The sequence below is a fragment of the Colobus angolensis genome, unplaced genomic scaffold (assembly GCF_000951035.1).
Source record: "Colobus angolensis palliatus isolate OR3802 unplaced genomic scaffold, Cang.pa_1.0 Scaffold175, whole genome shotgun sequence".
NCBI classification, from domain to species: domain Eukaryota; kingdom Metazoa; phylum Chordata; class Mammalia; order Primates; family Cercopithecidae; genus Colobus; species Colobus angolensis.
In genome coordinates this window covers 3517940-3545707 of record NW_012114877.1, presented here as the reverse complement: position 1 = coordinate 3545707, position 27768 = coordinate 3517940, and the positions used below count along the sequence as shown (strand labels likewise).

The 27768-nt window shown below is 51.1% G+C and overlaps 5 protein-coding genes and 1 long non-coding RNA gene across 6 annotated transcripts in view; 5 read left to right on the top strand and 1 right to left on the bottom strand.

Annotated features, from left to right (window-relative positions):
- Positions 1–755: 755 nt before the first annotated feature.
- On the top strand, positions 756–4980 carry HOXA7 (homeobox A7). The gene is made up of 4 exons (XM_011938579.1): positions 756–868; positions 1437–1607; positions 1954–2541; positions 3473–4980. Exons 3-4 carry the CDS (start codon positions 2163–2165, stop codon positions 3784–3786), a joined length of 693 nt encoding a protein of 230 aa, XP_011793969.1. The 5' UTR covers positions 756–868; positions 1437–1607; positions 1954–2162; the 3' UTR covers positions 3787–4980.
- Positions 2773–18298, bottom strand: LOC105509372. Its single transcript, XR_001001426.1, has 3 exons — positions 18123–18298; positions 7000–7106; positions 2773–6405 (listed from the first exon to the last, which is right to left on the bottom strand). It is a non-coding gene; the product is annotated as an uncharacterized LOC105509372 (long non-coding RNA).
- On the top strand, positions 10958–13567 carry HOXA6 (homeobox A6). The gene is made up of 2 exons (XM_011938580.1): positions 10958–11418; positions 12767–13567. The coding sequence occupies exons 1-2, from the start codon at positions 10977–10979 to the stop codon at positions 13024–13026; spliced, it is 702 nt and encodes a 233-aa protein (XP_011793970.1). The 5' UTR covers positions 10958–10976; the 3' UTR covers positions 13027–13567.
- On the top strand, positions 15004–17612 carry HOXA5 (homeobox A5). The gene is made up of 2 exons (XM_011938582.1): positions 15004–15620; positions 16589–17612. The coding sequence occupies exons 1-2, from the start codon at positions 15059–15061 to the stop codon at positions 16837–16839; spliced, it is 813 nt and encodes a 270-aa protein (XP_011793972.1). The 5' UTR covers positions 15004–15058; the 3' UTR covers positions 16840–17612.
- Positions 18299–18436: 138 nt separating the features above from the next.
- Positions 18437–27768, top strand: part of HOXA3 (homeobox A3) — a 34060-nt gene continuing 24728 nt past the window's right edge. Inside the window, exon 1 of the mRNA XM_011938584.1 lies at positions 18437–18577. The gene's annotated coding sequence lies outside the window, so the exon portion shown is untranslated. The remainder of the gene's footprint in view (positions 18578–27768) is intronic.
- The window catches only part of HOXA4 (homeobox A4), a 4647-nt gene continuing 2354 nt past the window's right edge, over positions 25476–27768 (top strand). Inside the window, exons 1-2 of the mRNA XM_011938646.1 lie at positions 25476–25570; positions 27389–27552. Coding sequence (XP_011794036.1) covers positions 25476–25570; positions 27389–27552 — 259 coding nt within the window. The remainder of the gene's footprint in view (positions 25571–27388; positions 27553–27768) is intronic.

Below are 27768 nucleotides of genomic sequence, written 5' to 3'. Positions count from 1 at the left end.
GCGTTCCTTCCCGCACTCCCCGAAATCGCTCCCCGCTCGGGCTGTTGGACTGGGCAGGTTCTACTTTAAACACCAGCTCTGTCAGCCCCTCCAGCCGCTTGAGTCTAGACAGACGGCGGCGGCGGCGGGGGCCTTGGTCTTTTCTCTTTGCATCTTGCTCTGTGTCACCCCAGGAACAATTTATTGGTCTAAAGCGGTCTAATTCTGCCTCTTTGATCTCCTAGCCTTCTTGTTTGTTTCATCTTCCTTTAACTTTCTTGGGTTTTTATTTCCTTCCAGAAGGCAATGCGACAGGGATTATTTAGGTTTTTTCTTTTTGTCTTACTCCCTCTATTCTCCATCGGACACCCAGTATCATCTGATCCGCCATAAAGGCATCTCCGGATATTGTCCCCCATCCCACATCCCTACCCCTGGACTTCTGTGGCCCGGGAGGAGACAGCCCAGGGCCCACCTGCCCCACCAGCCCCCGCCTTCACTCCCAAGCCCGGGTGGTTCACTGCGCAGGGACTGGGGCTCCGTGGCGTCTCAATCTGAAGCCTCCCTCCACCTTTTGTATTCCTGGGACCCCCTGAGAGGGTGCGGTAAACGGGGGCGGCCTGGACCCTCTGAAAGTGATGGGAAGTGCTTTGTACACAAGGAACTCAACTCTATAATTTACAGGAGAATTTCCGGGGCAATTCCATTGTGAGGTCGGGTTTATGGTGTGTAATCGAGCTGAGCAGTAAAAGGTGGCTGGGCTTCCAGAGCAGCCCGGCAGTTTATGAGGCGTTTAGAGGAAGGGTTCTCCCCACCATTCTCCACCCAGCGGTGGGCCGCAGGGGCTTCAGCTGGTCCAACATGGTGCAGGGTTCGGAGGCCTGGGAAGGCAGGAATTGGAGGCCTGGATGGGAGGGAGTGAGACCACCGTGCGCTCAGCTCCGTGTGAGCTGGTACTTGGATAGGTGAAGCCTCCACAGCTGGGTGGCATTTAGGGGGTGGTCCCCCTATTTATTTTTGGTGTCTTCAAAAGAAATGGAAGTCCACAGGGGGTTGCAGTCCCTAGACGCCAGAGCCCACTCTCCAAATCAGCTCTAAAGCATGTATTGTTCCCAGGCACCCCGGCCTAGGAGGTGGAGGCCTAAGGGTGGCTGAGGTGAAGGCTACCAGAAAGCTTCCACTGTTGGGAGCGTCTGGAAGGGTGCAGGCCTGAGATTTCTCCAAGCTGGGGAAACAGCCCTGGCTCCCCATGCGCCAGAGGGGAACCAGAAGTTGTGGCAAGGACAAAAGAATCTTTAGCCATTTATCGGACTGCTGGAGCCAGCCAGGTGCCCAGGAGCGAAGGCACAGAGCCTGCAGCACTACAGCGTCCGGGAGGAGGGAGAGGAACCCCACGTTAATAAATCTGTTGGCAAATGAATCTCATTAATAGATAAATATTTCACTGTTTCCTTTAGGGCGGATAAACAGTGTGCCTGCGATTAAGGAAAGGAAGCTGAGAGACGTTGACTTTATTCGAACCACATGGTTCCAGTTTGCGGTGGCATTCTCGCTACAGCTGCAAGCGATGCTGCGCCTTCCCCGTCTGGATCCGAGTCTAAGTCCGGCCTGTCGCCCATTGGACCTGGGTGAGAGAAGACTTGGGCAGAGTCGATCTGCTCATAGCTGAGTCCTGCCCACAAGGCCACCGAGGGGCAGGCTGTTGCGGGGAACAGAGATCCTTCCAGGGGCTGGGCAAGCGAACAGGAGAGGGATGGGGAGGATCCCAAGCTGGGTCCAGGGCTCACTAGCAGGAGTGGGGGGTTTGCGCGAGGCCGGGGCCTCCCGGCGTCTGCAGACCCCAGTGCCGAGGCTGGCGGCCAGCTGGGCGCTCCCGCGGAGCCTCCAGGTCTTTTTCCGCGGGACGCGCCAGGCCCGCAGGGCGCGGGCGGATTCGTTGGCCGCATATTTGAGCCTCTTCCCCTTCCATTCTAGGCAGCCGCGGGCCCAGCGGAGCGAGACCACCTGTGAGGGCTGCTGAGATTGGCGGAGGCGGTCATGTGGGCGGTCACGTGCTGCGGCGAGCTCCGTCCAAAAGAAAATGGGGTTTGGTGTAAATCTGGGGGTGTAATGTTATCATATATCACGCTACCTCGTAAAACCGACACTGAAAGCTGCCGGACAACAAATCACAGGTCAAAATTATGAGTTCTTCGTATTATGTGAACGCGCTTTTTAGCAAATATACGGCGGGGGCTTCTCTGTTCCAAAATGCCGAGCCGACTTCTTGTTCCTTTGCGCCCAACTCACAGAGAAGCGGCTACGGGGCGGGCGCCGGCGCCTTCGCCTCGACCGTTCCGGGCTTATACAATGTCAACAGCCCCCTTTATCAGAGCCCCTTTGCATCCGGCTACGGTCTGGGCGCCGACGCCTACAGCAACCTGCCCTGCGCCTCCTACGACCAAAACATCCCCGGGCTCTGCAGTGACCTCGCTAAAGGCGCCTGCGACAAGGCGGACGAGGGCGTGCTGCACGGCCCAGCCGAGGCCAATTTCCGCATCTACCCCTGGATGCGGTCTTCAGGTAGGCGCAGTCGCTAGGCTGGCCGGGCTGGCGGAGCGGGACCGGGAGCGGGGAGCGCGGCGCTGGTGAGCGCGGAGCCGGGGGCCGGAAGAGCGGAGCCAGGCTGTTGCGAGCTGGCAGCCCCGTGACTCCCGGCGCAGCCTTTCTGGTTTTAATTAGAGCGGAGGCGCCATTGCGTGGAACCCATAGCATTGTATGTAAATGAGCCTCATAAAACTTTTTATGGCCCAATTAATGGGTTCGGTCCTCGTAAATTTATTTAACTCCATTTGCCTTGGAATTTTAATATTAAGTTTGTTCGCTATTCTCTTTCTCCCTCTTCTGTCACCCTCCCTCCCTTTCTTCTTCTCTCCCTCCTCCTTTTCCTTGCTGCCTGGCGTTTCTTTCTCAAAAGCTGGGAGAGCCAAGCCCTCCAGGGCCTCTCACCGACCCTGTGCCAGGGGCCATTTCAAGATAGGGGCGAGGGAATGAGGACAGAGGGTCGGGGTGCCCTAGGAAGGTCCTGGGGATTGAGGTCTCAGGCTGCTGGGAAGGGTCGCCCACTTGCCTAGCAAGGTGGGGGAATGGCCGGGCTCATCTTTGAATGGCAAAAGTGCAGCTTTTCCCACTTGCCCACACTCTATATTTACAGTTTTCCTTTGTCAGGGGAAGCAGGACATTGTGGAAGCTTAGCCGGCTGGAAAAGGCGGTTGTAAAGTTGGGATTCTGTGCCTTTGCTGATTACAGAGCTGCCTGCGCGTCTGGCACTGCAGTTGGGGTCTTTCCCTAACACCCCCCCTCCTCCTCTAGCTCAGTTTGGGGCCTGGGGCAGAGGGCGATGCTCGCCTGGGACTAGGCCAGGAGGATGGTGTGGGCTCTGGGACGGCAGCCTAACGAGTGCCCTGTCTACTTGTCTGTCCGTGTGTTCCTGTGTCTGCATGTCTGTTCTCAGGACCTGACAGGAAGCGCGGCCGCCAGACCTACACGCGCTACCAGACACTGGAGCTGGAGAAGGAGTTCCACTTCAACCGCTACCTGACGCGGCGCCGCCGCATTGAGATCGCCCACGCGCTCTGCCTCACCGAACGCCAGATCAAGATCTGGTTCCAAAACCGCCGCATGAAGTGGAAGAAAGAGCATAAGGACGAAGGTCCGGCTGCCGCCGCAGCTCCGGAGGGCGCCGTGCCCTCTGCCGCCGTCACCGCTGCCGCGGACAAGGCTGACGAGGAGGACGATGATGAAGAAGAGGAAGACGAGGAGGAATGAGGGGCTGAGCCGGGGCCCTCGCTGCACCGGACAGTCGGAAAAGCGTCTTTAAGAGACTCACTGGTTTTATTTACAAAAATGGGAAAAATAAAAGAAAATGTAAAAAAAAAAAAAAAAAAGAACAAACAAAACAGTCCCCAACCTGCACTCTACCCGGCCCCCATCACCTACTCCAGCTCCCAACTTTTGTGGACTGAGCGGCCGCAGCGACTGGGTCGCCTTGGATTCCCTCTGCCTCTGAGGACCCCAAAAGACACCCCCAACCCCAGGTCAGCCGGCCCTGCGCTGGCGCGGCCAAAATACTACCTAGCACAGGCCTCTGCTCGAGGCACCCCCAAACTACCTATGTATCCAGCCCAGAGGGCCTCCATTCCCAGGAAGCCCCTATGTATCCCAGCACTGGCAGACACCCAGCACCACCCTTCCAGATACGCAAGAACGTGAATCTCACTACTACCTACTCCCCTAAAACTACCTATTTTGTGCTGGCTGGCTTGCCTGCTACCTAGTGCCGACTGCTTCCAGGCAAGGCCCCTGCTGCTTACAGCTCGCAGCTTTTGGGGTCCCTGAGGCTGCCCTGAGAATGTGCTGAGGTCCAGGATCAGGGTATTGGCATCTATTTAAATTGAAAAATAATATATTTATTCCAAAAAGCATTCTAAGTGCTGCACCCTAGAATCAATCCCTCCTTCTCTGGCTTGGCACCCAAAGTTCAGGCCCATCAACCCCCACTTCTGGAGGGGAATGTTCCTGAGCTGGCTGCAGATCTCTGGGTTAGCTTCTGCCTAGTAGGACTGTGAAGATGCTCCCAGCTTCGCTGTCCTTTCCTCTGGCTCCTGTATCTTACTGTTCAGCTGTGTTAAATATGTACGCCCTGACGTTTCCTATAATAGCAGATACTGTATATTTGAACAAGATTTTTTTGTTTGATCGTTTCTATAGTCTTGGAGTTCATTTGTAAGGCAGTGTCTTGACTTGGAAAGGATGTGTTAATGGGGTGACTTTGTAGCATGGTATGTTGTCTTGAGCTAACTGTAGTGGGTGGGGAGGTCCAATGCCCTCCGCAATGCCCTTCATCTCCTGTGTTGTCCTGTGTCCCCCTCAGCTCCATCCTGGGGTTCAGGGAAGGCACACTTCCCAGCCCAGCTAACTGTGTTTTATGTAACTGAAAAATAAAGATGCTTGGTGACAAAGAAAAACGTGGACTGCCTTATCCAGAGGAGACTGGGAAAGGGGAGGTGAGCAGGGCTGGAGGGAAAGGGGCAGTGGGGAAGCAAAAGTGGGGTGGCTGTCCTGTGATGGTCTAAGTGTTGGAGGCCCATGTATTGGTGTCATGTATCTTTTTATGTATTTTTATGTGTGTATTTGTATGAGTATGTGCTTATTTTTCTGTGTATGTATTTCTGTGTGTGTTTTTACCTAATTTCACAATTGTGTATATTTTGGTGTCCATAATTGGGTGCATGTGTTTCTGTGTGTCCATAATTGCATGTCATTCTGTGCCCACAATAGAGTGTATGCCCTTCCCTGTGTGCATAATTGTATATGTGCCTTTATCCGTGTAGAGACATTTGTCTGGTTTTTGTGCGTGCACTAACATCTTCTAGATTCCTTGAAAACGGAATCTCTGGTAGATACGTTATATTCTATGAAGCTCCCTAAAAATCTCCATAAATTCCATGAGGAAATTTCAAATCCACCCTTTCCTCTAAGGCTGCGCAGTGGGCTTAGAAAGGGGCATTACCCAGAGGCTGATTACAGATTTCGCATGCGCCCTGAACCCAGCCCCAGGCTAGGAAATGGGATTTAAGGCCCCCATCCCGCCTGCAGGCGAAGCAAGGGCGCCCCAGGGTCTGGCACTGCTGTAGGTGGCGCGGGGAGGGGCTAGGACCGCAGACCCCCGCTGCGCTGCGCAGCCTGGGCAGGAGCTGGGGCATCTGGGTGCAGGGAAGGGGCGAGGGGCGAAGGGCGAGGGATTGTGCAGGCAGCTCAGAGCATCCTGAGTTCCGCCTGCAAGACCTCGTCTCCAGTCTCCTGCCTGGGTTGGGTCCGCTTCTTATGGCTCTTTTAGTAAAACCGGGCCCAAAAGGGTCTGTAAAACCTGAGGCCCCAAGTCTGGGCGGCCTCGGTGGTAAGATGGCGCCGGTGTAAGAGCTGCCTCCTCTCAGTGATGGGGAAAGGGTCATAAATCCGTTGTTGTTTATGAAAATTTACAACTTTGCAATACAACTTTATGAGTTGTTCGGCCCTTCCATTGGCCGCTGTCGGTCATGTGGATGAGAACCGTGAACATGAACTTTTTTATAATTTCCCTTGCGAGAATAGAGCCGCATTCTTTTGCTCCGCTCCGTCCTGCCTGCTTCGGAGCTCTGCCTTCGAGCCCGGCTGGGCTGCGCTTTGTCCGGAGATGGCGAGCGAAGGGAAGCCCCGACCAGGCCAGGCCTGGCGGCTCCCGCTGGAGATGGGGCGCGCCCCGTTCCCGGCGCCGCGGCGGCAGCTTTGCAACTCGCAACCTGGCTAATTTCCTGCGTCCTCTGGCACCAGGAAGGAGGACAATTCGTCTCTCGGGCTGCCCAAGCGACAGCTGTCACAGGGGCAGGAGCTTCTGGGAGTCGCCGTCTGAAGGTGAGACATGTGGGGAGGAGATAGGAGCAAAGGTGGTGAGGTGACAGCCGGCGGCGGCAGCGGTGGGAGAGGGCATCCAGGGAGGCTTTAAGAGGGGCACACTCCCCCTTACCATACCCAATTCACACTTGCCCCCATCACACACTACAGCACACACATGTCACACACAGGCACACACACGCACACACACCAGTCCCTTTCTCTCCCCTCCCTGGCTCGCCTTGGCAGTAAGTGCCCGCCTTCCCTCGGCCCTCCGTGGCACAGCACCCAGGCACAGGGCAGCATCCCTTGGGTCCTCTCTCTTCCCTTCCCCAGCGACCCCGTGAAGCCCAAAAGGAAGTGGCCCGGCACACTGTGTTCCCCGCCAGCCCCTTGGGTTTGGATTTTTATGTTTTCTTTCATAGCCCTATTTGGTTTTGTTGGATTCCGCAACAACAGGAAACCGTTTTTGACCTGGGAAGGTGGGAAGAGGTGATGGCAAAGTGCATTAATCCACAGTCATTTTATTAGCATCAGCACAGCACCTTCTACTCCGTGGGAATTGGTTTCAGAGAGAAAGGTGAAAGGGAGAAACAGAGAAAAACTTACTAATTCAGCCAGAGTTCTCTGCTCGTTGACGGCTTCCTTTCGCCCAGTTTTTCGATGAGAGAGGTGTCTGAAGCGCTGGGAGAGGGAATAGGTGCGTGGGTGGAATTCTGTGTTGGAGGAGAGGATGGGGTTAATTGGTGTTACTTGGTGGGAAGTTTCGGTGCAGAGGACATAATGGTGTTAGCGCGGGTGGCAGGGGCCCGCAGTTAAGGTTGAAGGAAGGACGCAAACCGAGTCTGGGCGATAGGGGGACCCCCCAATCCACCTTGGCGCAACGTACTGGCGACCGCAGTCCCCACCTCCCGCGAGCCAGGAGAGGACTGTGGAGCTGCCAGGGAGGAAGTGCGGAGCGTGCTGCTGGCGGTGGCTTTGCGTAGCGCGGTGGCTCGAACTGTAGCTCGGCCTAAGTGCGTATCAGACCAGATTTGCCCCGGGAACTCCCCGGACAGCGACAAGAAAGGAGTCCGAGGTTCTTTTTGTGTATTTTTTGTTTGGGTTGTTGTTTCCCCATCTTGAGACAATATCTTGGTATGGATTCGATAAATAGGAAGGGGCTGTGGATGTCTGGAACGTTCGCCCGTGCTCTGGGTGCGCTCGGGGCGCATAAAGCCGCGTATTTGCATCCTAGGGTCGCTGCCTTCCTGCCTGCGGCTGCCGCTGGCGGATTATTTATTGCGACCGTGTTGGCGCTCGCTGCTGCCACGCCGTGGCCGTCGCCGGAACCGGCGCCAGCCGCAGCCCGCCTCTTGCAGCCTGGCGCGACTGCTGTACCGGCCCCTCAGAGATTTCCCAGCAAGCAGGGTAGAGGGGGACGAAAGGGGACCTGGGGGCTATCACCCAGAGCCTATTTGGCCGGGAAATCTCCCCGCCTCGGCTACCCCTGACCGCAGCTGTATACCGGACGCCGGTATAGACTCGGGTCCTCCCCCCACCCCCACTCCAGCACCATGGAGACTGGGTGCACAGGCCGCCTGGCACGTCATGGCTACTTCTGCCCAAACTGCACGTCCCAAGGCGTCCTGGGGGTGCACGCTGGTTCAGGGAACACTCTGACTTTGCGATTCTGAAATCGGAGAGACTACCTGTAGTCCTGAGGCTTGTAGGCCTGGCTGCTCTGAGGAGGACGGGCTATGGCAAAGAAGGAGGGCTTTGCCTCCAGGCGAGGGCCTGTGAAGGGCAGAGGCCGCACCTGTGTGCTTTGGGCTCTGGCCTGGGCTAGCGAGCTGGCTGGACTGAGGTGGCCTTCAAGGTACCACACCTACATACTCCAGGCTGGCGAAGGTGGAGCTGTTCAATGGGCAGCCCAGGGCAAGGGCAGACGGTGGGGCCCAGCTCGCCATCCTGCCCCCCTTGGAGAGAAACTGTAAGGTAAGTCGCTTTCTGCGTGGCTTTGGCAGGGAAGAGAGAAAGCCCTGGGGTGGCCATTCTCACCATCGCAGGAGAGGCTCTCTGGAGGGTCTGGGCTGCCTATTCTTGCCGGAATGGTCCTCTCTCTGAGAGAAAGGTGTGTGTGTGTGTGTGTGTGTGTGTGTATGTGTGTGTGTGTGTATCTGATTGGAGAAATGAATTGGTCAGCTGCCAACATGATATGCACTAGCCTTGGCTAACATGTAAAGATTCCAATGTAATATATATTTTTCCATCTTAGGGCCTATAGAAGCTAGAAATACAATGTTTTCTGGCTCTTAGCTGAGAAATAAAATTCTCTTGTCAGCTGGAACAATAATTAGATCAAGAATCCTGGTCAAGGCATGACAAATAATAATAACAACAGTAAATTGACACCAACCCCACCACTGTGTGGGACATAGAGGAATGAAAAGGAAATTATAAATGTAAACATTGATTGACATCTCCAAATGGTTGTTTTCATCTTAAACAATAACTTGCTTAAACTCACCGTTTTCTGATAATTTTAAGAAAAAAAAACTCACAAACATTATTTTCTTCAAACAGCTATTTTTAAAAGTCCCTTTTAATTTTTTGACTCCAGTTTTCATTTTCACCTATTGAATTCTTTCCCTGAAGTAATGTGTGGGAAATGCCCAATTCTATCCTCTCATTCAAGGCCCTGTTTTATATGCAAAGTAAACCCTTTCCAGGACAGATTGACTGGGGAACAGGCATCCAGCTTCCAGGGGTAGCCCCCATTGCCGGGCTAGTAGCCACCTTCCAGGAGTGCCTCTTGGGCTCTTTGGAGGTCGACCTTAGGCCAGTCCTTTCCCAATTTTTTCCCTTTGGGGGAGAAGAGCTCAGGAAAAAAATTGAAAAAGCAAGGAAGAGACTAAGTCATTACTAGATTCCTACTGGAACACTGCCAATTGCCACCTCCCCACTAAGTCCGGAATCGGTGAGCCTGCATTGGCCAGGGTTTTACAGATCTGTAAACAGTCTCCAGAAATCCATCCAAATCACGTAAATAGTCTTTCTTCAACCTCCACAGAATTGAGGATTTTACAGCTAATTCAAGGGGTTTTACAAGCCTAACAAACACAGTTGTAAAAATGCCATTGGGCTGCTATCACATTTTACAAAACGAGATTGATCCATGTGTTGTAAAAGTCAACTATCTCGAAGGCACATCTCTCAGGCAAGAGTGAGCAGCCCAGGACAGGCTTTTAATGTCCTGTCTGGGGACCGCCAGGCCTGGAACAGCAATGAAAGCAGTTCAGGATTTCTGGAGCCGGTGAGACAACTATTACCGGTTCCGGAGAGACTGAGGGGCGGCAGCCCTCCGTGCGATCCCAGGAACGGCAGTAAAGAGGGCGGCCCCAGGACAGTGTCGGTTGTCGGGCGCCCCGGAAACCGAGCCCATCAATTATCCCGCGGCCTTGGGCCCCGCAGAGCTGCCCCCTGTGCCCAGCTTGGCCAGGGCCCCTGCGTCTTCTGTGCCTCTGGAATGTGGACAGAAAGATTCCACATCTGGATTTTTATCCGCCTCAGCTCTGAGCGGTTCTCGCAGCAGATGCCGAGTCCCCAGGCGCTGGGCAGGAGAGCAGGTCCCTTGGCTGGCTTAGGAGCCCAATCTCACGGCCGCTGCTCTGTTGGTCCTTTCTTGTTAAAACCAGTGGTTTCTGGCCTCTTAATTTCCTGGGTTCAAAGGTGGGACGGGGACGCCCAGCTGGAAGGGGTGCTTTAAGACCAGGCAGGCGCGGGTCATTGAGCCCCTTGGGACTCAAACAGGATGTGTATGTGGGAGGAGGGAATGGGTGGGAAGAACCTACGTTTGGCTGAGTGCTGGTCAGCTCGAGGTGATCCTTCAGCTCTGGGCTGCAAGGCCCAGGCCCCTGGTGCGAGTGGAGAAGGAGAGAATAAGGGAGTTCACCGACTGCTAAGGCGCACCAGTGAAGAGCATCGAGTGAAGGCCTGGTTTCTCATGGCCCTTGCTCCAGCTCAAGAACTCGCACCCACGAATAGGGAGCGCTAGGGGAGGGGCAATTCGGGGCCATGCCTGGAGTGCAGGCCGGCAGGGAGCAAAGCCACCTTTGTCACCGCCCCTCCTGGCGCAGGACCTTCAGGTTTCCTGTTTGGAGGAGGAGGGGCGGGGAACCCGCAAAATTCAATAAAGCAAAAAGGGGAGGAGGAAGGAGGGGGCCTGGCGGGGCCTTTGCGGCGGCCCGAGCGTTAGTGTCCCTACTCTGGCCTGATCGGCTCGCCCCTGAACGGGCCGTGCCCGCCGCTGGCGTTCAGGAAGAGAGCCGGGCCGGCTGGCTGTGCGCGCCCATTAATCTGCCGGGCGGGCGGTGGGCGGGCGAGCTGGGGGCTGTTTGTAACTTTGCTGCCTCGGTCGCCGCGGTCCCTGGGGAGCGGGCTCCGGCGCTTGCTCCCATTGGCCGCCGCGGCGTCAGCTGGTGCGATTTGCTGCTGTCGCTTTTGGCGTTCGGCCATCCAGAAACAAACCAGTTCGATGACTACTAATAGTTATAGCCAGATGTACTAATACACAACAAATCACAGTCCTGCAGAGGGGCGCGCAAATGAGTTCCTATTTTGTGAATCCCACTTTCCCCGGGAGCCTGCCCAGCGGCCAGGACTCCTTCTTGGGCCAGCTGCCCCTCTACCAGGCCGGCTATGACGCGCTGAGGCCCTTCCCGGCCTCGTACGGGGCGTCGAGTCTCCAGGACAAGACGTACACCTCACCTTGTTTCTACCAACAGTCCAACTCTGTCCTGGCCTGCAACCGGGCTTCCTACGAGTACGGGGCCTCGTGTTTCTATTCTGATAAGGACCTCAGTGGCGCCTCGCCCTCGGGCAGTGGCAAGCAGAGGGGCCCCGGGGACTACCTGCACTTTTCTCCCGAGCAGCAGTACAAACCCGACAGCAGCAGCGGGCAGGGCAAAGCACTCCATGACGAAGGCGCCGACCGGAAGTACACGAGTCCCGTTTACCCTTGGATGCAGCGGATGAACTCCTGCGCGGGTAAGGCATATCCCAAGACAGTGGAGGGAGAGGGGAAAGGAGGCAGGAAAACAAAGAAAGGAGGAAACAGAGTAGAAAGAGGAATAGAGAGAAAGGAGGAAAGAACTAGCAAAGTTTCTTTGGCTTTTTAAAAGAGAAGAAAAAATCAGTTCCCAATGGGACAATCAGGCCATGGCAGAGGAAGGGCAGGGCCCCAGTGTCCATGTAAGGTGACACTTTAGGGGAGGATGGGGGCACTGAGACGTATATGAGACCTGTGACAGGGACAGCCTGAAGAGAGAGAGAGGCTGGTGGGGACCCATGTGCCCTGGGTACCCTGCTCAGCTTCCCAAGCCAGAGGGCCTTTTGCACTGATCACTGATAAATACCCTTTGCTTCCCAACCCCCCTCTCCTTTCTGCCCTTCAGAAACCCATACAGAGAGAGGTGGCCATTTGGCCTCTTCCAGTGTCTCCCCAAAGCCTTGGAGGGCCACAGCCCCAGACTCAGGATTTTTTGTCTCTCTCCTCCCTCACCTCCTCCCCCTTCCACTCAACTGCTCACTCTTAGCCAACTTCTGCCTTCTTCTGAGCCCATGCCTGAGTTCATACACCTGTCTTGGAGGGATCCCCACCACCCTTGGGGATCTTTGGCACAGATCCGACAGCCCAACACAATCCTACATTGCTAGAAATCCTAGACTAACTATAGCTCTATCTCTTAGCCTCTGGTTTCCAAAGACTCCACAGGGAATCCCAAAGACTCCTAGGAATTCCCTAGGACAGAGCCTAATGCGGATTGTTAAAATTATAATGTTTTGCGTTAAAATCCACTTTATCCTTGGGGGAGTTCTGCATTTCTCAGAAGGGTCATATAATATGGGAGAATGTGTAAAGATTCAAGAGGGCTGACCATTTTTAACTCTTCAAAAAATGTGTTGAGTTCTGACATGGCTGGTCACAGTAGCATCCTCAGAGAGATCACTATGAATTCAGAGTGTGTACACTACTTATATGGTTCCACGCCTCCCCCACGCCACCCCCCCACACCCTGCATCCCCACAAAAACACGACCTGGGCGTCCCAAATTAAGAATGCCCATTCTGTTATTTTGATTGTAATGGTTTTCCTATGAAGCAGATTTTTCAAAAACAATAATGTCCACCCCAAGTCGTTATAGGTGGAAAACATCTCGCTTGGTATGAAATAACCTCCCATTCAGTGTGCTTTGGGCCCCAGACATAGTGGGAGAGGCTGGAGTGGAAGCGGGGTGGTTTTCAGTTCATATGCCTCTTGTGGAGAAGGCACTGGGCTGAGTGGGTCAACCATCCAGGTCCTGGCTTACCGGCGCCCGGCTGTTTCTGCTCGTAGGTGCTGTGTACGGGAGCCATGGGCGCCGAGGCCGCCAGACCTACACGCGCTACCAGACACTGGAGCTGGAGAAGGAGTTCCACTTCAACCGCTACCTGACACGGCGCCGCCGCATCGAGATCGCCAACGCGCTCTGCCTCACCGAGCGCCAGATCAAGATCTGGTTCCAGAACCGCCGCATGAAGTGGAAAAAGGAAAACAAGCTCATCAATTCCACGCAGCCCAGCGGGGAGGACTCAGAGGCAAAGGCGGGCGAGTAGACGCCTGGGCAGGGACCAGGCCAGCGCTGCAACCTCCTTCGGCTTTGCCCCCTTGCCCTCGCCTGCTCCCCAACTTTTCTCCCCGCCTGCTCCCATCCGGGGGCTTCCGCGGCTTCAGGGGAGCCCGGAGCTTTGCAAGCGTCTGTGCATTTATTTCTTAAGAAACAAAACAAAACAAAACCTCACACACAGCCAATACCAGCGGTGGAGCGGGACGCATTGCACACACCCAGTCCCACTCCACAAGGCTGCCCAAACCGGCTCCCGAGTTCTGGGGTGCGCCCTGAATGCGTCCGGGGCTCCTGTGCTAGTGCCTCTGAACTCCCCGACCTCGGGACGCGGGGCTGCTAGGGAGGAAAGAGCCCTGGGCCGAGCCCCGTTTCGCGTCTAGGAGTCTCTGCCTAGGTCCCTCGCCAGTAAGTCCCGAAGGGCGTCATCAAATTATCTCTGGCCAGTGGAAAGAGGGGGTCTAAGTGCTGGAGCCCGGCCTTGTCGCGGCCTCCCAAGCCGCCTCCCAGAACAGGAAGCTCGAGGAACAAAGGGGGTCCCAACAGAGCCCAGTCTCTCGGTCCCGCGTGTGCAACCGTCAGTGGAAAAGAAGCAGCCTTAGCCGAGGCAAGCTAACCTGGGCGCGGGTGGAACATTACATCCCGGGGAGCCCCTGGGATCCCTCAGGCCCCCGGCTCCGGATTCCCGCTCCCTGCCTCCGATAGCGCCCGCGTCGCCGCCACAGCAGCGTTCAGAACCCAACGAGGGGCCCAGGGCCATGGAAGCCGCCAGAGTCCTGGCTTCCAGACGTGCCAGGGGCGCCTGCAACGCCGGGCCTCCAGCGGGGAGACTCCACTTGCCTCTCAGCTATATTTGTGATTTACGTGAATCTTTCGGAGCCGTGGAAAATAACTACAGAGATACTACGCACTGCCACGAAATGCTTCCATTATTACCCTCATTTTACTCCTGGAGGTCTAAGCAAGACCCCAGTAACCCGCCCCACGGATCCCCAGACCCCAAGCAGCCTCTGTGGCTGCAGGGAGCCTGGGCCCACTCGCTGGGTTCAAGGAGAACCCTCCAACTTGGGGCCCGGCTGGCTCGAGGAACCGGACCCTGTGATGAAGATTTTCCAGGCTGGATACGTTAGCAAATCAAATAGCAAACTAATGACACGAAAACCATATTCACACGAAAGAAAAATCGACTACGGTTATAAAAGTGTATGGAATTTGACCTCGCCTTGCAGAAACACTACACAAAAGCTATCTTTAATAGACGCCTGTCATTTAAGAGCGGCAGGGACACTGTCCCTCATGCGCTCGCTAAAACAGAGCCGTAATTGTAGCTGCTGCTGCTGCGGGCAGGATTTATTTATCCAATTGGCTAAATGACTTTCCCCCTTCCCCGAAGGTGGTATCTGTATTTTCAAAATTCAGAGCTGCTGGCAGGACGGGCAGAACCGACCCCAACCTCGACACAAAAATAAGAGGGGCTGCAAAACGGGGGAAATAAAGTTGTTGTAAATAAAATGCAAGTCACCACCTTCCCCCAATCCTCTGCATCCTCGCCGGGCGCGCGATCGGCAGCTGACGGCCTAACAATTGGTACATCCTAATGGAACTGCGAGGGAAATGCAATAATTTTGCCATAATGGGCTGTAACCTCAATTCGACCCCGGCCCTTGCAGCCCCCGGTCGGAAACTGGGCGATGCGCCCTGCCTCCAGCGGGTGGCGCTCGAGTCCGACTGAACGGCGGCAACTGGCGGCGGGCACGCGCCCGAGGCGCGCGCGCCACCCCTCTCGCCTCCACCCAACTCCCCCATTAGTGCACGAGTTTACCTCTAGAGGTCATCAGGCAGGATTTACGACTGGACAACAAAAGCACGTGATTCGAAGTCGTACCCCATATTTGGGTGCCTACGTAGGAGGGAACCAAGTACATGTCCCAGTCATTTCCATAATTCATCATAAATTGTGCAAGGGTGCTATAGACGCACAAACGACCGCGAGCCACAAATCAAGCACACATATCAAAAAACAAATGAGCTCTTATTTTGTAAACTCATTTTGCGGTCGCTATCCAAATGGCCCGGACTACCAGTTGCATAATTATGGAGATCATAGTTCCGTGAGCGAGCAATTCAGGGACTCGGCGAGCATGCACTCCGGCAGGTACGGTTACGGCTACAATGGCATGGATCTCAGCGTCGGCCGCTCGGGCTCTGGCCACTTTGGCTCCGGAGAGCGCGCCCGCAGCTACGCGGCCAGCGCCAGCGCGGCGCCCGCCGAGCCCAGGTACAGCCAGCCGGCCACGTCCACGCACTCGCCTCCGCCCGACCCGCTGCCCTGCTCCGCCGTGGCCCCCTCGCCCGGCAGCGACAGCCACCACGGCGGGAAAAACTCCCTGAGCAACTCCAGCGGCGCCTCGGCCAACGCCGGCAGCACCCACATCAGCAACAGAGAGGGGGTTGGCACAGCGTCCGGAGCCGAGGAGGACGCCCCTGCCAGCAGCGAGCAGGCGAGTGCGCAGAGCGAGCCGAGCCCGGCGCCGCCCGCCCAACCCCAGATCTACCCCTGGATGCGCAAGCTGCACATAAGTCATGGTAAAGCCAGCCTTTTTCTAAACCCACTCGACCGCGGGGACGCGGCTCTCGGTCCCCCTCTCCCCCCTGCCGCCCTCTCCCAGTCTCTCTCCTGGTCTCATTTCTCCCAGCCCCTTCGGAGCCTCTCCTTGCCGTTCTCCCTCCCCTGCCTTCCTCCTTCCTCCTCTTCTTTGCAAGCACCCCGCGCTCACAAATAGTGGGGGAAATAGGCATTCGCTGGGCCAGTTTAGACGTTGAAAGGGGAAGGAAGCAAAAAACCCCTCTGGAACCCCACGCCTTGGAACGCGCTCCCGGGTCAGGCCAGCTGAGCAAGACGCAGAGAGGTAGAGGATGGCAGTAGGAGCCGTGAATCGGGCTTGTCAGGGCGGATAATTTATGAGGAGGGCTACGCTGGGGAAACAGCATTACTAATTAGAGCCCCCGAAAAGGGGCTTGGGGGGAAGAATCGAGGCGAGAGCCGGCAGGATTCTGAATTTTGGGGGCAGGAGGGAGAGAGAAGGAAAGGGAAGGGAAGAAAAAGAAAGCAGGCGCCCCAACCCTGCAGGCTGGAAACTGGACGCGGCTCTCGGGGCTGTAACTTTGAGGGAGGGTGACCCGAAGGCCACTTGGACGCTCAGGAAAGGGCCTTGCTTCCTGGGTTTCTGTGCGGTGGGCAGCCTGGGAGGGCTGTGCCTCCAGATCGGGGCGCCCGGGGCAGGGCGCAGAGGGCAGGAGAGGGGCCAGGGAACGCCGGAGTCCTCCGGGACACGGCCCCAGCCTCAGATGGACAGATTGTTCCCAGGATCCAAATCGTATTGTTTTCTCTGTAGAAAGGAAGAGGGAAGGAAATTCGGGAGGGGTGTGCGGGCTGGTAGGGAGAACTTGTTGAGCCTTTCGCCTGGGTTCCCTGCTCAGGACCCAAGCTTGTCCCCCTGGCGGACTTTGGAAGACAGGAGTTGGTAGCTAAACCGCTGACTTTTCTATTGCAGACAACATAGGCGGCCCGGAAGGCAAAAGGGCCCGGACGGCCTACACGCGCTACCAGACCTTGGAGCTGGAGAAGGAGTTCCACTTCAACCGTTACCTGACACGCCGAAGAAGGATTGAAATAGCACATGCTCTTTGCCTCTCCGAGAGACAAATTAAAATCTGGTTCCAAAACCGGAGAATGAAGTGGAAAAAAGATAATAAGCTGAAAAGCATGAGCATGGCCGCAGCAGGAGGGGCCTTCCGTCCCTGAGTATCTGAGCGTTTAAAGTACTGAGCAGTATTAGCGGATCCCGCGTAGTGTCAGTACTAAGGTGACTTTCTGAAACTCCCTTGTGTTCCTTCTGTGAAGAAGCCCTGTTCTCGTTGCCCTAATTCATCTTTTAATCATGAGCCTGTTTATTGCCATTATAGCGCCTGTATAAGTAGATCTGCTTTCTGTTCATCTCTTTGTCCTGAATGGCTTTGTCTTGAAAAAAAAAAAATAGATGTTTTAACTTATTTATATGAAGCAAGCTGTGTTACTTGAAGTAACTATAACAAAAAAAGAGAAAAAAACACACAAAAAGTCCCCCTTCAATCTCGTTTAGTGCCAATGTTGTGTGTTGCACTCAAGTTGTTTAACTGTGCATGTGCGTGGAAGTGTTCCTGTCTCAATAGCTCCAAGCTGTTAAAGATATTTTTATTCAAACTACCTATATTCCTTGTGTAATTAATGCTGTTGTAGAGGTGACTTGATGAGACACAACTTGTTCGACGTGTAGTGACTAGTGACTCTGTGATGAAAACTGTGACTCCAAGCGGTGTGTCCCTGCGTGCCTTTGTAGGACCCTTTGCACGAACTCTGGAAGTGGCTCTTATAAGCGCAGCTTCAGTGATGTATGTTTTTGTGAACAAAGTTACAAATATTGTCCAAGTCTGTCTGTTTTAAACAAACTGTGATCAGCTTTTTTTTTTTTTTTTTGTATTTGTTTTTAAGGAAAAAATACTGACTGGAACAAAAAATAAACTTTCTATTGTAAGTTCTCCTGGCCTGGTTTGTGCCAAAGAGTGAGTGGCTCTGTCTGCTTTTGTCTGTCTGTCCAGTCCTGGAAACCATTGGGTCTGAGGCTACCTGAGCAGATGACCTGTGCAGGGAGACCTCATATCAAGACTGGCCCATCCTTCCCTAACTCTGACCCATCACAAAGTTCAGGGCAGAAGGTGGAAAAAGCTGTAGGCGGTTCCAAAGCTCCAGGCCACCCTGCCCATCTCTGAGGAAACCAAGTTAACTTGCTGGGTACAAAAAAAAGAGAGAAAGAGCAAGAAAAAAGGAGAAAAACCCAGGGCTTTATTAGTCACCCTCAGGCCACACAGATGCTGCCTTTTTCCTAAGGCTGTCCTAGGCCTCCACTTGCTGAAGACGCTGCTCTGTCTGGCTGTGGACCCCAAACCCTCTGCCCTTAACCCATCCCAGCACCCCTTCCCCACTCTTCACCCTGGACCCAGTTCGCTTCTGTTGCTACTATTAATTTGCTACAAATGGAAGGTACTTACCCCATCCTAGCTCGATTGGGAAACTCCTCAGAGCAGCTAAAGCGCAACTAGAGATTTGCACATTTACCGACTGCTTACACTGATGCCGTCTTTCCTTTTAAAAGTTATAAAACAGTAAACTTTATAAGCCCCAGTTCCGGCTATATGACATTTGGGTGCCAAATGAATAGGGTTTTGTCTATGAATTAGATCGTAAAATCATCCATAGCACAGACAGATCGGCTCACTGGCTATAAAACGTCACGTGGGGCCATTAAAGTAAGTTTTATGGTTTTGGGGAGTTGACATCCAACATTATATACCACATAACATATAATCTCACTAACGCTGGACTCCATTTGACTCTTTTGCAGGCTACGTGTGCCGCCTGGCCATTCAAACTGTCAATTTTAGGTCCAGAAGTGTCCAAACCACAAGTTCTGAAAACTCTGAAAAATGGCTCCCTCCGAGTTAAGGTAAGCTCGCCTCCTGAGCGCTTTCAAGTTGATTTGTACTTCGGAAACTTTCTCTCTCTCTCTCTGGTTCAATAACTGTGAGGCTGCCTCTGAATTCGAAAAGGCAGAGTAAACTTTCCCTCTGCCCGAAAGAGCAGCGCCAGGAACCAGCTCTGCGGAGGCAGCAGGGTGAGCAGCGCCTGTGGCCGCGCCGCATCCCCAGGCCTAACTTTAATTGCTGCACAACCGCGGATGTTAATGACTTCCGCTGCTCCCGCCGGCGTGCAAAAAGATGATTTTTTGTGTGCGAATGAGCCTGTGTGTGGAGACCTGGCAAGGCCGCACCCCCAGTCCCCCGCGCAATTGCTGGGCCGGCCGGGGCCGGCTCCTGGGGGTCGCGGAGCCCTGGGGTGGGGGCTGGGAGACAGTGGGGCGCCGGCCGCGGGCGCCGAGGCCGCGCTGCGCTCAGGAGTTTGAAAGAAAGGCCCGGGCAGGGCCGAGGCGGACTCTGGCGGGATTCCTTACGGGGCTGTGGCAATAAGTCTTCGCGGGCCGGGGTCATCTGGCAGGGCTGAATTGAGGCGGCGGCCTTCGGGGCCGGGTTTCAGGCTAGCTCGCGAGAGCGGGAGGGTGGCAGAGGCCGGCGAGGCGGGGGCTGCGCCTCCAGGCTGGGCCCCCGGGTTGCAAGGTGGATCCTGGGCTGCTAGCGCCCACTGGACCCTGAGGACCAAGGGTCCCCACCCTGGTGTGTGGGGGTGTTCAGCACCCCCTCCCCCGCACCCGGGACCAGGCCCTGAACCCTGTTTGCCTGCACGTTCTTTTTATTTCGGTGGGACCGTTCTCACCCGCCTGTGAGTCTGAAGCAATAAACTTTATGGCCGGATTTAACTTTAGTCTTTGAATCCTCAGGCTAATTGAAAGGGGTTAAAGCGCTTTCTTTTCTTCCTCTTTGCCTTTCTTCTCCCTCTCTTCTTTCCTTTTCCTCTCCTTCTTTGTAGAATTGAAAACATCTAGGCACAGGACCCTCAGAAGGCAACTTAGGCGACCCCCTAGATAACATTAAGATTGGAGAAATTCACTCCCCCTCAACATGCAGGCGAATTCTCTGTTCCAAACTGTGCTCTAAAGTTTTGGGGGGAAATTGAGGTGTCTTCAATGCCCAACTTAAAAGTCCCCAGAGCCATTAGGTTGTTTTTCCTGACACATCATAAACGGTAGTTTAGGGAAGAAATTGGTCCTTTGTCAGTGGGAGATTTCCGCCTTTCTTTTGTTAGCTGCTCTTTCTGTTTGATCTCAGGAAATTTACATAATCTATGATTTCCAGAACAATCTCCAAAATTGCACCAATGGGTGAAGTAAGGTGAAATAAGTTTATCCTGGGTACAATTCCATACTGGCCCCAGTCACCCCTTCTGGCCCCAACCCCCCATATTCTTCAATGGCAAAACCCAAGCCCAGTGACTGGAGACTGTGGCCTGTCCCGGGATCTTTTTCTGGATGGGTACCCACAAGGGACCCAGTAGATTTCCCTCAATCCTATTTTAGGAATTAAGCCAAATTCTCCTACTGCATTCAGAAATGAAACAAAAAATAGGATCTGCTTTTCTCCTTAGGAGCTGGGCAGTTTTCAGCAAGTATTAATTGGTAAAGATACCTATTGAGTGCTTAAAGTGAAAAAATTGAAAGTATAGATTTGGAATTTCAATAAACTTTATTGTGCAGAGGCCACCTACACTCAACATAAGTCCAACAGATGTCCCCAAAGTCAGAGGTCCAGAAAGCAAAACCTAGAAAGTTTTTTTTTTGAAAAATAGAAACCCTCCCACAAGTGTTACTTCTCATGAATAGTGGCAAGGTGAAGAATCCTGAAGTAATTGTATGTAACCTATTAAAGTAAACATTGGTACTTCAGCATTCAAGAAGATGTGTCCACATCTTAGTGGGAACAAGGATATAAACTCTACATGGGTATGGTTCTCTTTTATAATGTTATATGTCTGTGAGAATACTGGATTCCTTGTTTTGCTGCTCTGAATTGTGGGCTCCTTATTGAAAATATTGGGTTAGGGTTCCATTTTAGTTACTCATTTGGTGATCTTGCTTGAGTGATTTCTTGGTGATTGAAATTAGAAAAAAAAAAAAAAGTGACAGGGATTCTGCCAGTTTAGTTTGAGTAACTTACACAGAAAATATCCACGCTACTTCATGGCCATATTCCACCTTGGGGTGTGGGAATGAGCAGAAAGCCTGTTGAAGTCATGTCCAGCACCACAGAACATAGAGAATCTTTCCAAGGAATGAGAAAAATTATAGGCTGTAAATATTGTCAGCTTGCTTATTTCTGTCTGTTTTAATCTTCACAAAACTTAAGTAGAATTTAAGAGAGCAGGCAAACCCACATGGCCACATGGAATTAAATGACTTTAAAAATACATCATGCAGTCAGACCTATGTGTTATTGGAGGATTTTTTTTTCTTTCTTCCTATTTTCATAGAAAGCATAATAAAGAGGATGGCTGGTTTTCTGCTCATTCTGTAGATAAGTTATTTCTTTTGTGGATTCTTTTGGGTTGTTCTTGCAGAGGAACTTTCTAAGAAAAAATATGTCTGTCACTGAGGGCTTTATGAAGACGTCCAGCTTCAGCCGGTGGCAGAAGTGCGTGTCTGTGCTCCTCCTCAGCGGCAATGTGCGGGGGCTCGTTTGTTCCCACAAGCTGAAGAGACAATATTTCTGAACTATAAATACAACAGGAAGCTTCTGGTCACACTTACTTAGGGGTTTGTTAGGGTTTCCATGGTCTAATTTCACAACATTATGCCAAGATTCCTTTTCTCCTGCTCTTTCCCCTGCTTCATTGTTGGCGGCTCTGGGAGAGCAAGACAGAATTTCCTACCAAAAACAGAGTCCTGTTCATTTGCTGAGATTCTGAGAGTACTATATTGAAATAATTAGTGAGTGGAAAGCAAATCACATCTTAAAAGATGGGCAATTAAGGAGGAAAACAATCTTTTTAGGTTAAAAGATGCCCTTCTCAGCCTCTCCCCTGACTTGGCTGGGGGTCTGCCCATGGCTTGCCCACCATGGAGAGTGCAGAGCATTGTGGGCTCCATCCCTTTGGTTTCTAAGAAGGAATTTCCTTCTAGTCAATGGCACAACTATAAACGGGGCTCCCAGGCAGGGCTGAGGGGGTCAGCCTAAGCTCCCACCCACATAGGGGAGGGGATCCACAGCCCCAGCCTTTCTAAGCCCCAGAACTTGAAGGTCTGCCCAGGTTTGTTTTGTTTGGTGTTGTTCACAATAAATTTGTTCTTCTCCCACCAGATCCCCTCCCCACAAGCCAGTCTTTTCAATAATAATATTTGTTATGAAGGTTATTAGATAATTATTGCGATTTTGTGAAGCAGCCCTTGCTGGAGGTGAAGTCTGTCATCGCCTAACAAATGACGCCCGCGCAGTTCACTGCCGGGTTAAGTAAATGCAGAGAAGATAAATCTGCACACCCTAGGAATCGCCAGCAGAGCACGCTTTAGTACAAGTTCACAGTCAACTCACCCGCCTGGGCCAGCTCTCCCAACAATTAGGGCTGCGTCTTTAGTTTTAAATAAAGGGAAAAAGTGTCTCCACCTCCCATTGCTTGCTTTCCCCCATCTTCTCTTTTCTTTCACTTTTTACAAGGTTCTCCCATTCTGCTCCAAATTTTCCTCATAAAATAGAATCACGAGTGATTTCAAGTTAATCTAGTACCTAGGTGCTGACAAAGGGGTCGTAGGCTGATTTAACAAAAAGTCCAGTCACAAACACACAAAAATATCCATTTCACCCTCCACATATGGCAGTGGTAGAAGCAGGGTGTCCTGAGATGCTAGGGGGGCCCCTTCCCCCTGAAAGAAGAGGCTCAGCTTTGTGTATCTTTGCGGTTAGTGCGTTACAACTGCAGGTCAAAAAGTTGAGGGTCAAAAGTTTACATTGTGCAGTGCTCTTAGTCATCTGCTCAGACAGAGTTTGATGTCAATGTTAGAGCTGTGATCTTGACTATCAGCACAAAAGATAAAATGGCTCGGAGTGACGCGTGTATCACGGTATGGACTCCAGGTGAACCCTAGTGGTTGAATGACCTCAATTACAGAGGAAAGGATAGAAAATTCCTCTTTTCAAGAGTAATACATGCTGTATTTCATCTTGAATTATCTCTCCTGTTCTGAGGGAATAGCAGCAGGTAAATAGGCATAGATTACTGAAACACCAACACCTTAGGTGTTGGAGAACCAGGAGTCTGTGGGTTTGTCACAAAATAAAAATGCTAAAAACTCATCTGTGGAGCTTTAAAAACTAATGTCACAAGTTTCCAATATTTCATTATGCCTTCAAAGGCAACAGAATGGTGCAGGAAACCTCCTTTATTTGAAAAGAGGGATTTTGATTGGCCAGTTTTTTGTCTTTTTAGTACATATGATGACCCCTAAAGTGTGTAAGAACAAATGCAAACACAGGCACTTCTTGCAAAATGTAATCTTTGCAGTTTTCAAACGTAGAATATGCTTTTTGTGAAACTACAGTCCGCTGAATGCAAAGCATTCTGAGATCTGAGAAGGGGAAGTAAGGAAGTGGACACCCTCCTGAAAGACACAGAATTCTCCCTTCACCCCTTCCACCAGCACTACCAGTGACAAAATGCTTATTGGTGCCATGAAAATGTTCCTGTTTGGAAATTTTTGTTATGTTTATTACTAAACCACAATTGCATGTAAGAGAAGTACTATAAGCTACAAGTGAATAACTAGACTGTGGGGAATGCAGAAAGGTGAAATCCACAAATACCAGGCCACTGTGTAAGACAACCAGGACAGAATAGAATATTTTCTATTCTTCAGAATGTACTTTTTAATAATACACGTGGAATTGAAGAAAAAGTCAAGGAGAAGAGAAAGCAACCTAAGGAGAAGGGTAGGAGAGCAGAAAAGAAAGGGAATAGTGTATTAAGGAAGCCGACTGGAACCATGCTTCATGTGTGAGTTGCAACTGAAGAGCTAAAAAGTATTTTATTTTTCATGCATCTAGAATGGCTTTAAGTGTTGGTGCTATAAGAATCTATTTTCCAGAGGACATATTTCTCTTTTCGATGAATTGACCTTCAAGGGATCAGGATAGGAAAACAGAGAAGAGAAAGGTGAAATATTTTCCCTAGGTTTTTCTTTTTTAACTTTGGAGATAATTCAACTACTCAGAATGTAGACTCTTGCAGGAATGTTTAAGATCATCCCAATATGTTTTGGTTGATTGGATTTAACAGTGCCAGGTATGTTCAGTTGTAAAATAAATATTTCCCAAACACTGCCTTCATGGAAGCAATCAGGGTGCTTCTGTGCAACGTGTAAAGTTTTCACTCTGGCCAAGAGCTTGAAGCCAAATGGGGGTTTGCCAGATGAAACAGAAGAAAGGAAACAACTGTGGTGATTGCTGTTGCAGCAGTGAACATTTCACCACATTTGGGCTAGTGAAATGAAGACAACTGAAACCCCTCGATGAGTCAACAAGACAATTATGTGTCTCTTTGGGAAAAACCTTTTTATTGTGTTTTTTGTTAAAAACATGTGACACACATTAGAAACACGTCAACTTCAAAAACCATAGATATCTCTTAGTTAGTCTTCAAAGTAAAAGAAAAGGGTACTAGCAGAAGTTATTGCTTTTAGAGTGCTTGCTTCTTTATTTGGAGGAATTTGAACCTCAGGCCTCTCAAACAATCCAAGTTAAAATTCATGTGTAATCCCAATATGAGTATCAGTCCTCATCCCTGGGTTGTGTGCATTATTTTAAACTACTACAAGAAAATTACCCCCAAACTATTAATTGGTCAAATGGCTAGTAAAGTGTTGTTCCTCTCAAATCTTTTGTCTAGTGTAGGTGTGGGGGGGAACCTTCAAATGCCACCATCAGGCGTTTTGAAATTCTGCCACTCCACTGTTCAGCTCCAGAAACACGCATCAGATAGAGAACAGTCTGGGGGACTCTGGCTCTAAAGAACAAAGGACAAATACAGTCAATACATTCCATAACGTTTACATTTCCTTTGGCTTTTCCCCTTGGTTTTTCCTGAGAAGGAGTGACCTGGGCAAAGCACCCTGCTCGCTAAAAGACACTGTATAGACCTTTTACAAGCGCAAAGTCCAAGGCCGAGGTGAACTTCAGGTCAGTGCGTCTAACAAATATGAAAATGTCGGCTGGTGAAGGGCGCGCCTTGTGATTTAACAAAGACTGTCAATGTGTAAGATTAATAAGAAACAAAATGCACACGGTGTCACTGTTCGGTCACTTTGAAACTTGGGACAGGATTGCATTCAAGAGGGAAGGCTGTTACAAATATATTCAAAATGATTCAAATCAGATTCAAACCAAGCTGCAAAACATTGCCTCCCTCTCACCCTCCGGCTCCCTCCAACTCCCTTCACTCTTCTCCATCTGGGATTCGAGGACATGACGAAAAGTTATGTCACCTAATGGGATTTTAAGAAAGGTTTTGTTGGGAATATGTTACCCCTGCACGTGGAAATGAGCAAATGTGCTCACCAGTTTCCTGAGGAAAGGATAACGCTTCCACCCCGCTTGGGACTGGAGCCAGTTGGTGTGCGAGGATTTGCATGCTCCCTCTCTGCTACATTTCAGGGCATCCCATCTTTTCTCAGGCGAGATGCTGCTGGTAAACTTCAGTTTGTTTATTAATTGAGTTAGTTTCTTCCTGGCTTTACTTTGGTGTCTTGGATATTGTGTAAAAGCAAGAGGTATTTTAAAAAATGTTTTTCAAAAGATTATTTGATTCAATGGAATGATGCTACGGTTTGCAAAGGGAGATTGAGGAAGGTTCAGAAAAGGTACTGAGATTGTTTATTACAGCCATAAATCTTGCAGTAAAATGTCAAAATGTCGGTGTGTGAGATAACACTTGGTGGTCCTGGCTCCGTTTGTGTTTATGATACGAACCACAAAGACAAGTTACAGGCCTTGAGGGATTCCGTGTAAGGCCGTCTTCCTAAAGTAATAGAACCACACAAAACACAGGCACAGCTAACTCATTTGGGTTAACCGTATACAAAACAGTGCTTATGTCTCATTAATACTTAAAAATAGAAACTTGGTACAAGGTTCTGAGGCTAAACAACAGAATTTTGTGTTTTAGTGTCTGTAAATATTAAACAGATATGGTTAAGACGCTGGTACTCAAGGTTGATGAAATGAGGAGGGAAGATTTCCTTGTCATGCTTTTTGTCCCCCTGAAACTTATAGGGTTCAGATTTGTAATACATATAACTATATATTATTTATATTACATTGTATACAACCTATGTGTATATTATTTTTTCTTGCTAGGGAGAGATATTGGTTCAGGTAGATGTATCACAGGCTGAATTTTTCCTCCAGTCTAGAGAGGATGGCTAAAGATTACACTCAGTGTTGATTTCTGTCTGTGGCTCAGATTTCATTAAAAACAAATTTTCAGGATGCCTCATGTGAATGGACAGCACTCTTCACACACACATACACCTAATATGGAAAATCTCTTTGTACCACTTCAGGGTGATTCCAGTTAGAAAGCTAATATGATCCCCTTTTTAACCTCTTTTCCTAAATTAGTTTAAAGATTAGTCCCATATAATAGGCTTTATGTGGCTAAGCATTAAATGACTATCCATCAAATGGATATATTCCAGCATTTAGTAACTCCTATGAGTAACCAATATGAATGAAGATAGAATTGACATTCCTTTTGAAGTGTCTCCAGGCTTAGGAAATAATTTTCCTTGTCTGCGTTCCAGACTCAGTTGTGAGAAGGCTGTTTATACTGCTCTTTGAAAAATCAACTAAGGTGCACCAGCTGAAAAATCCTTGTTTTTGCATGCCAATGTGAAAATATTTTTAGAGTGGTGACTATGCTAGTTTGCACTGCTTTAATCTAGGCTGAAAAATAGAGGATCTAGATATGTCTCTTACTCAGAAAAGAAAGGGAGAAAGTACACAGTACAAATAAGGCATAAGTGTTTACTTCAAAGATCAACATTGGGTGGAATAAGTAATTTATTTGTTAATAATGGCGTAATTAGTGTACCCGTCAAATTTCAATTACCAAATGGCAAGCAACAGTCTCCTCTCCCTCCTTTCCAGAGCTTCTGATATCGTTAATACGCTAATTTTCAGCAATTAAGAAATTATAGACTGTCCTGTAAATATAACTCGTCTCAGATACTGCCTGAGAAAGCAGGATCTAAAAGAGAAAACATGAAATTCTTAGCTGGAAAAGACCCATCAGCGATCAGACCGGCAAGGCGTTTATTCTACCCTTAGCTTGTTTTTGTTTGGGGATTGTTCTGAAATAGGAAGTTATTGTTTTCAAAGCTCGGTTCTGTGGAGGTATTGCTTCTATCCATTCCCATCCTTGGACCACCTTCTCTCTCACAATCGCACCTTGCAATCGCGGGCATATTTAGCTCTCACATCGACAATCCCATCAAATTAGATGCTATTAGGAAGGTTCCAATTTTTCTTAGGAAAACGCGAAACAGATTGTTTCTGAAAGAAGGAAAAAATGAAAAGCGTCCATCCAGTTATAATGGAATGGCCTCGCTTTACATCCTTGGGTCGATTTCTCTTAGCTGCCCACCCACCCTTTGCAGCTTCTGCCAAGCTTCTCAAAACAAGGGCTCTCAGGCCGACACGCAAGGAGCAGGGTGTGGGGAAGGGGGATCTGCGGTTGGGAGAATGTGTCTGGTGGCCTCTTAGGGGCGTACATAAAAGCCAGGATGCCCCTTGGTCCCAACGCCCTTCCTCTCCCCCGTTAGCCTAGAACCCCTGAAGGACGCGAAGCCTGACTGGGTTGCGCCCGAGGTCAGCGCTGAGTCGCGGCTGCCAGACTGCCCGAGGCCTAGGCCAGCAGTAGGGCAAGCAGAGGGCTCCCAAGAGGACCTACAGCCTGACAGGGCCCGAATTCCCAGGGGGAACCAAAGTCGGGGGGCTGCGGTCCAAAGCTCCTGCTCCCTCCCCCAGCCCAGAGACAGAACAGCAGCATCCATCACGCACCCGCGCGTTTCCTGATCCGGGTCCGCGCGCGCGGTGCGCCCATTGGTGGGGGCGCTGCACGTGGGGCACGGGGCGGGGCGCGCGCTGGGCTGGGGAGGAGCGGCTCGAACTTTGGTGGCGGCGTCTGCGGGAGGGGGAAGGG

What these genes read in the sequence shown, in the direction of transcription:
- HOXA7 (XM_011938579.1), top strand. Translation starts at nt 2,163, where the DNA reads ATGAGTTCTTCGTATTATGTGAACGCGCTTTTTAGCAAATATACGGCG. An exon ending in CCCCTGGATGCGGTCTTCAG is followed by an intron (nt 2,542 to 3,472) that starts GTAGGCGCAGTC and finishes GTCTGTTCTCAG; the next exon opens with GACCTGACAGGAAGCGCGGC.
- HOXA6 (XM_011938580.1), top strand. Translation starts at nt 10,977, where the DNA reads ATGAGTTCCTATTTTGTGAATCCCACTTTCCCCGGGAGCCTGCCCAGC. An exon ending in GCGGATGAACTCCTGCGCGG is followed by an intron (nt 11,419 to 12,766) that starts GTAAGGCATATC and finishes TTCTGCTCGTAG; the next exon opens with GTGCTGTGTACGGGAGCCAT.
- HOXA5 (XM_011938582.1), top strand. Translation starts at nt 15,059, where the DNA reads ATGAGCTCTTATTTTGTAAACTCATTTTGCGGTCGCTATCCAAATGGC. An exon ending in CAAGCTGCACATAAGTCATG is followed by an intron (nt 15,621 to 16,588) that starts GTAAAGCCAGCC and finishes TTTCTATTGCAG; the next exon opens with ACAACATAGGCGGCCCGGAA.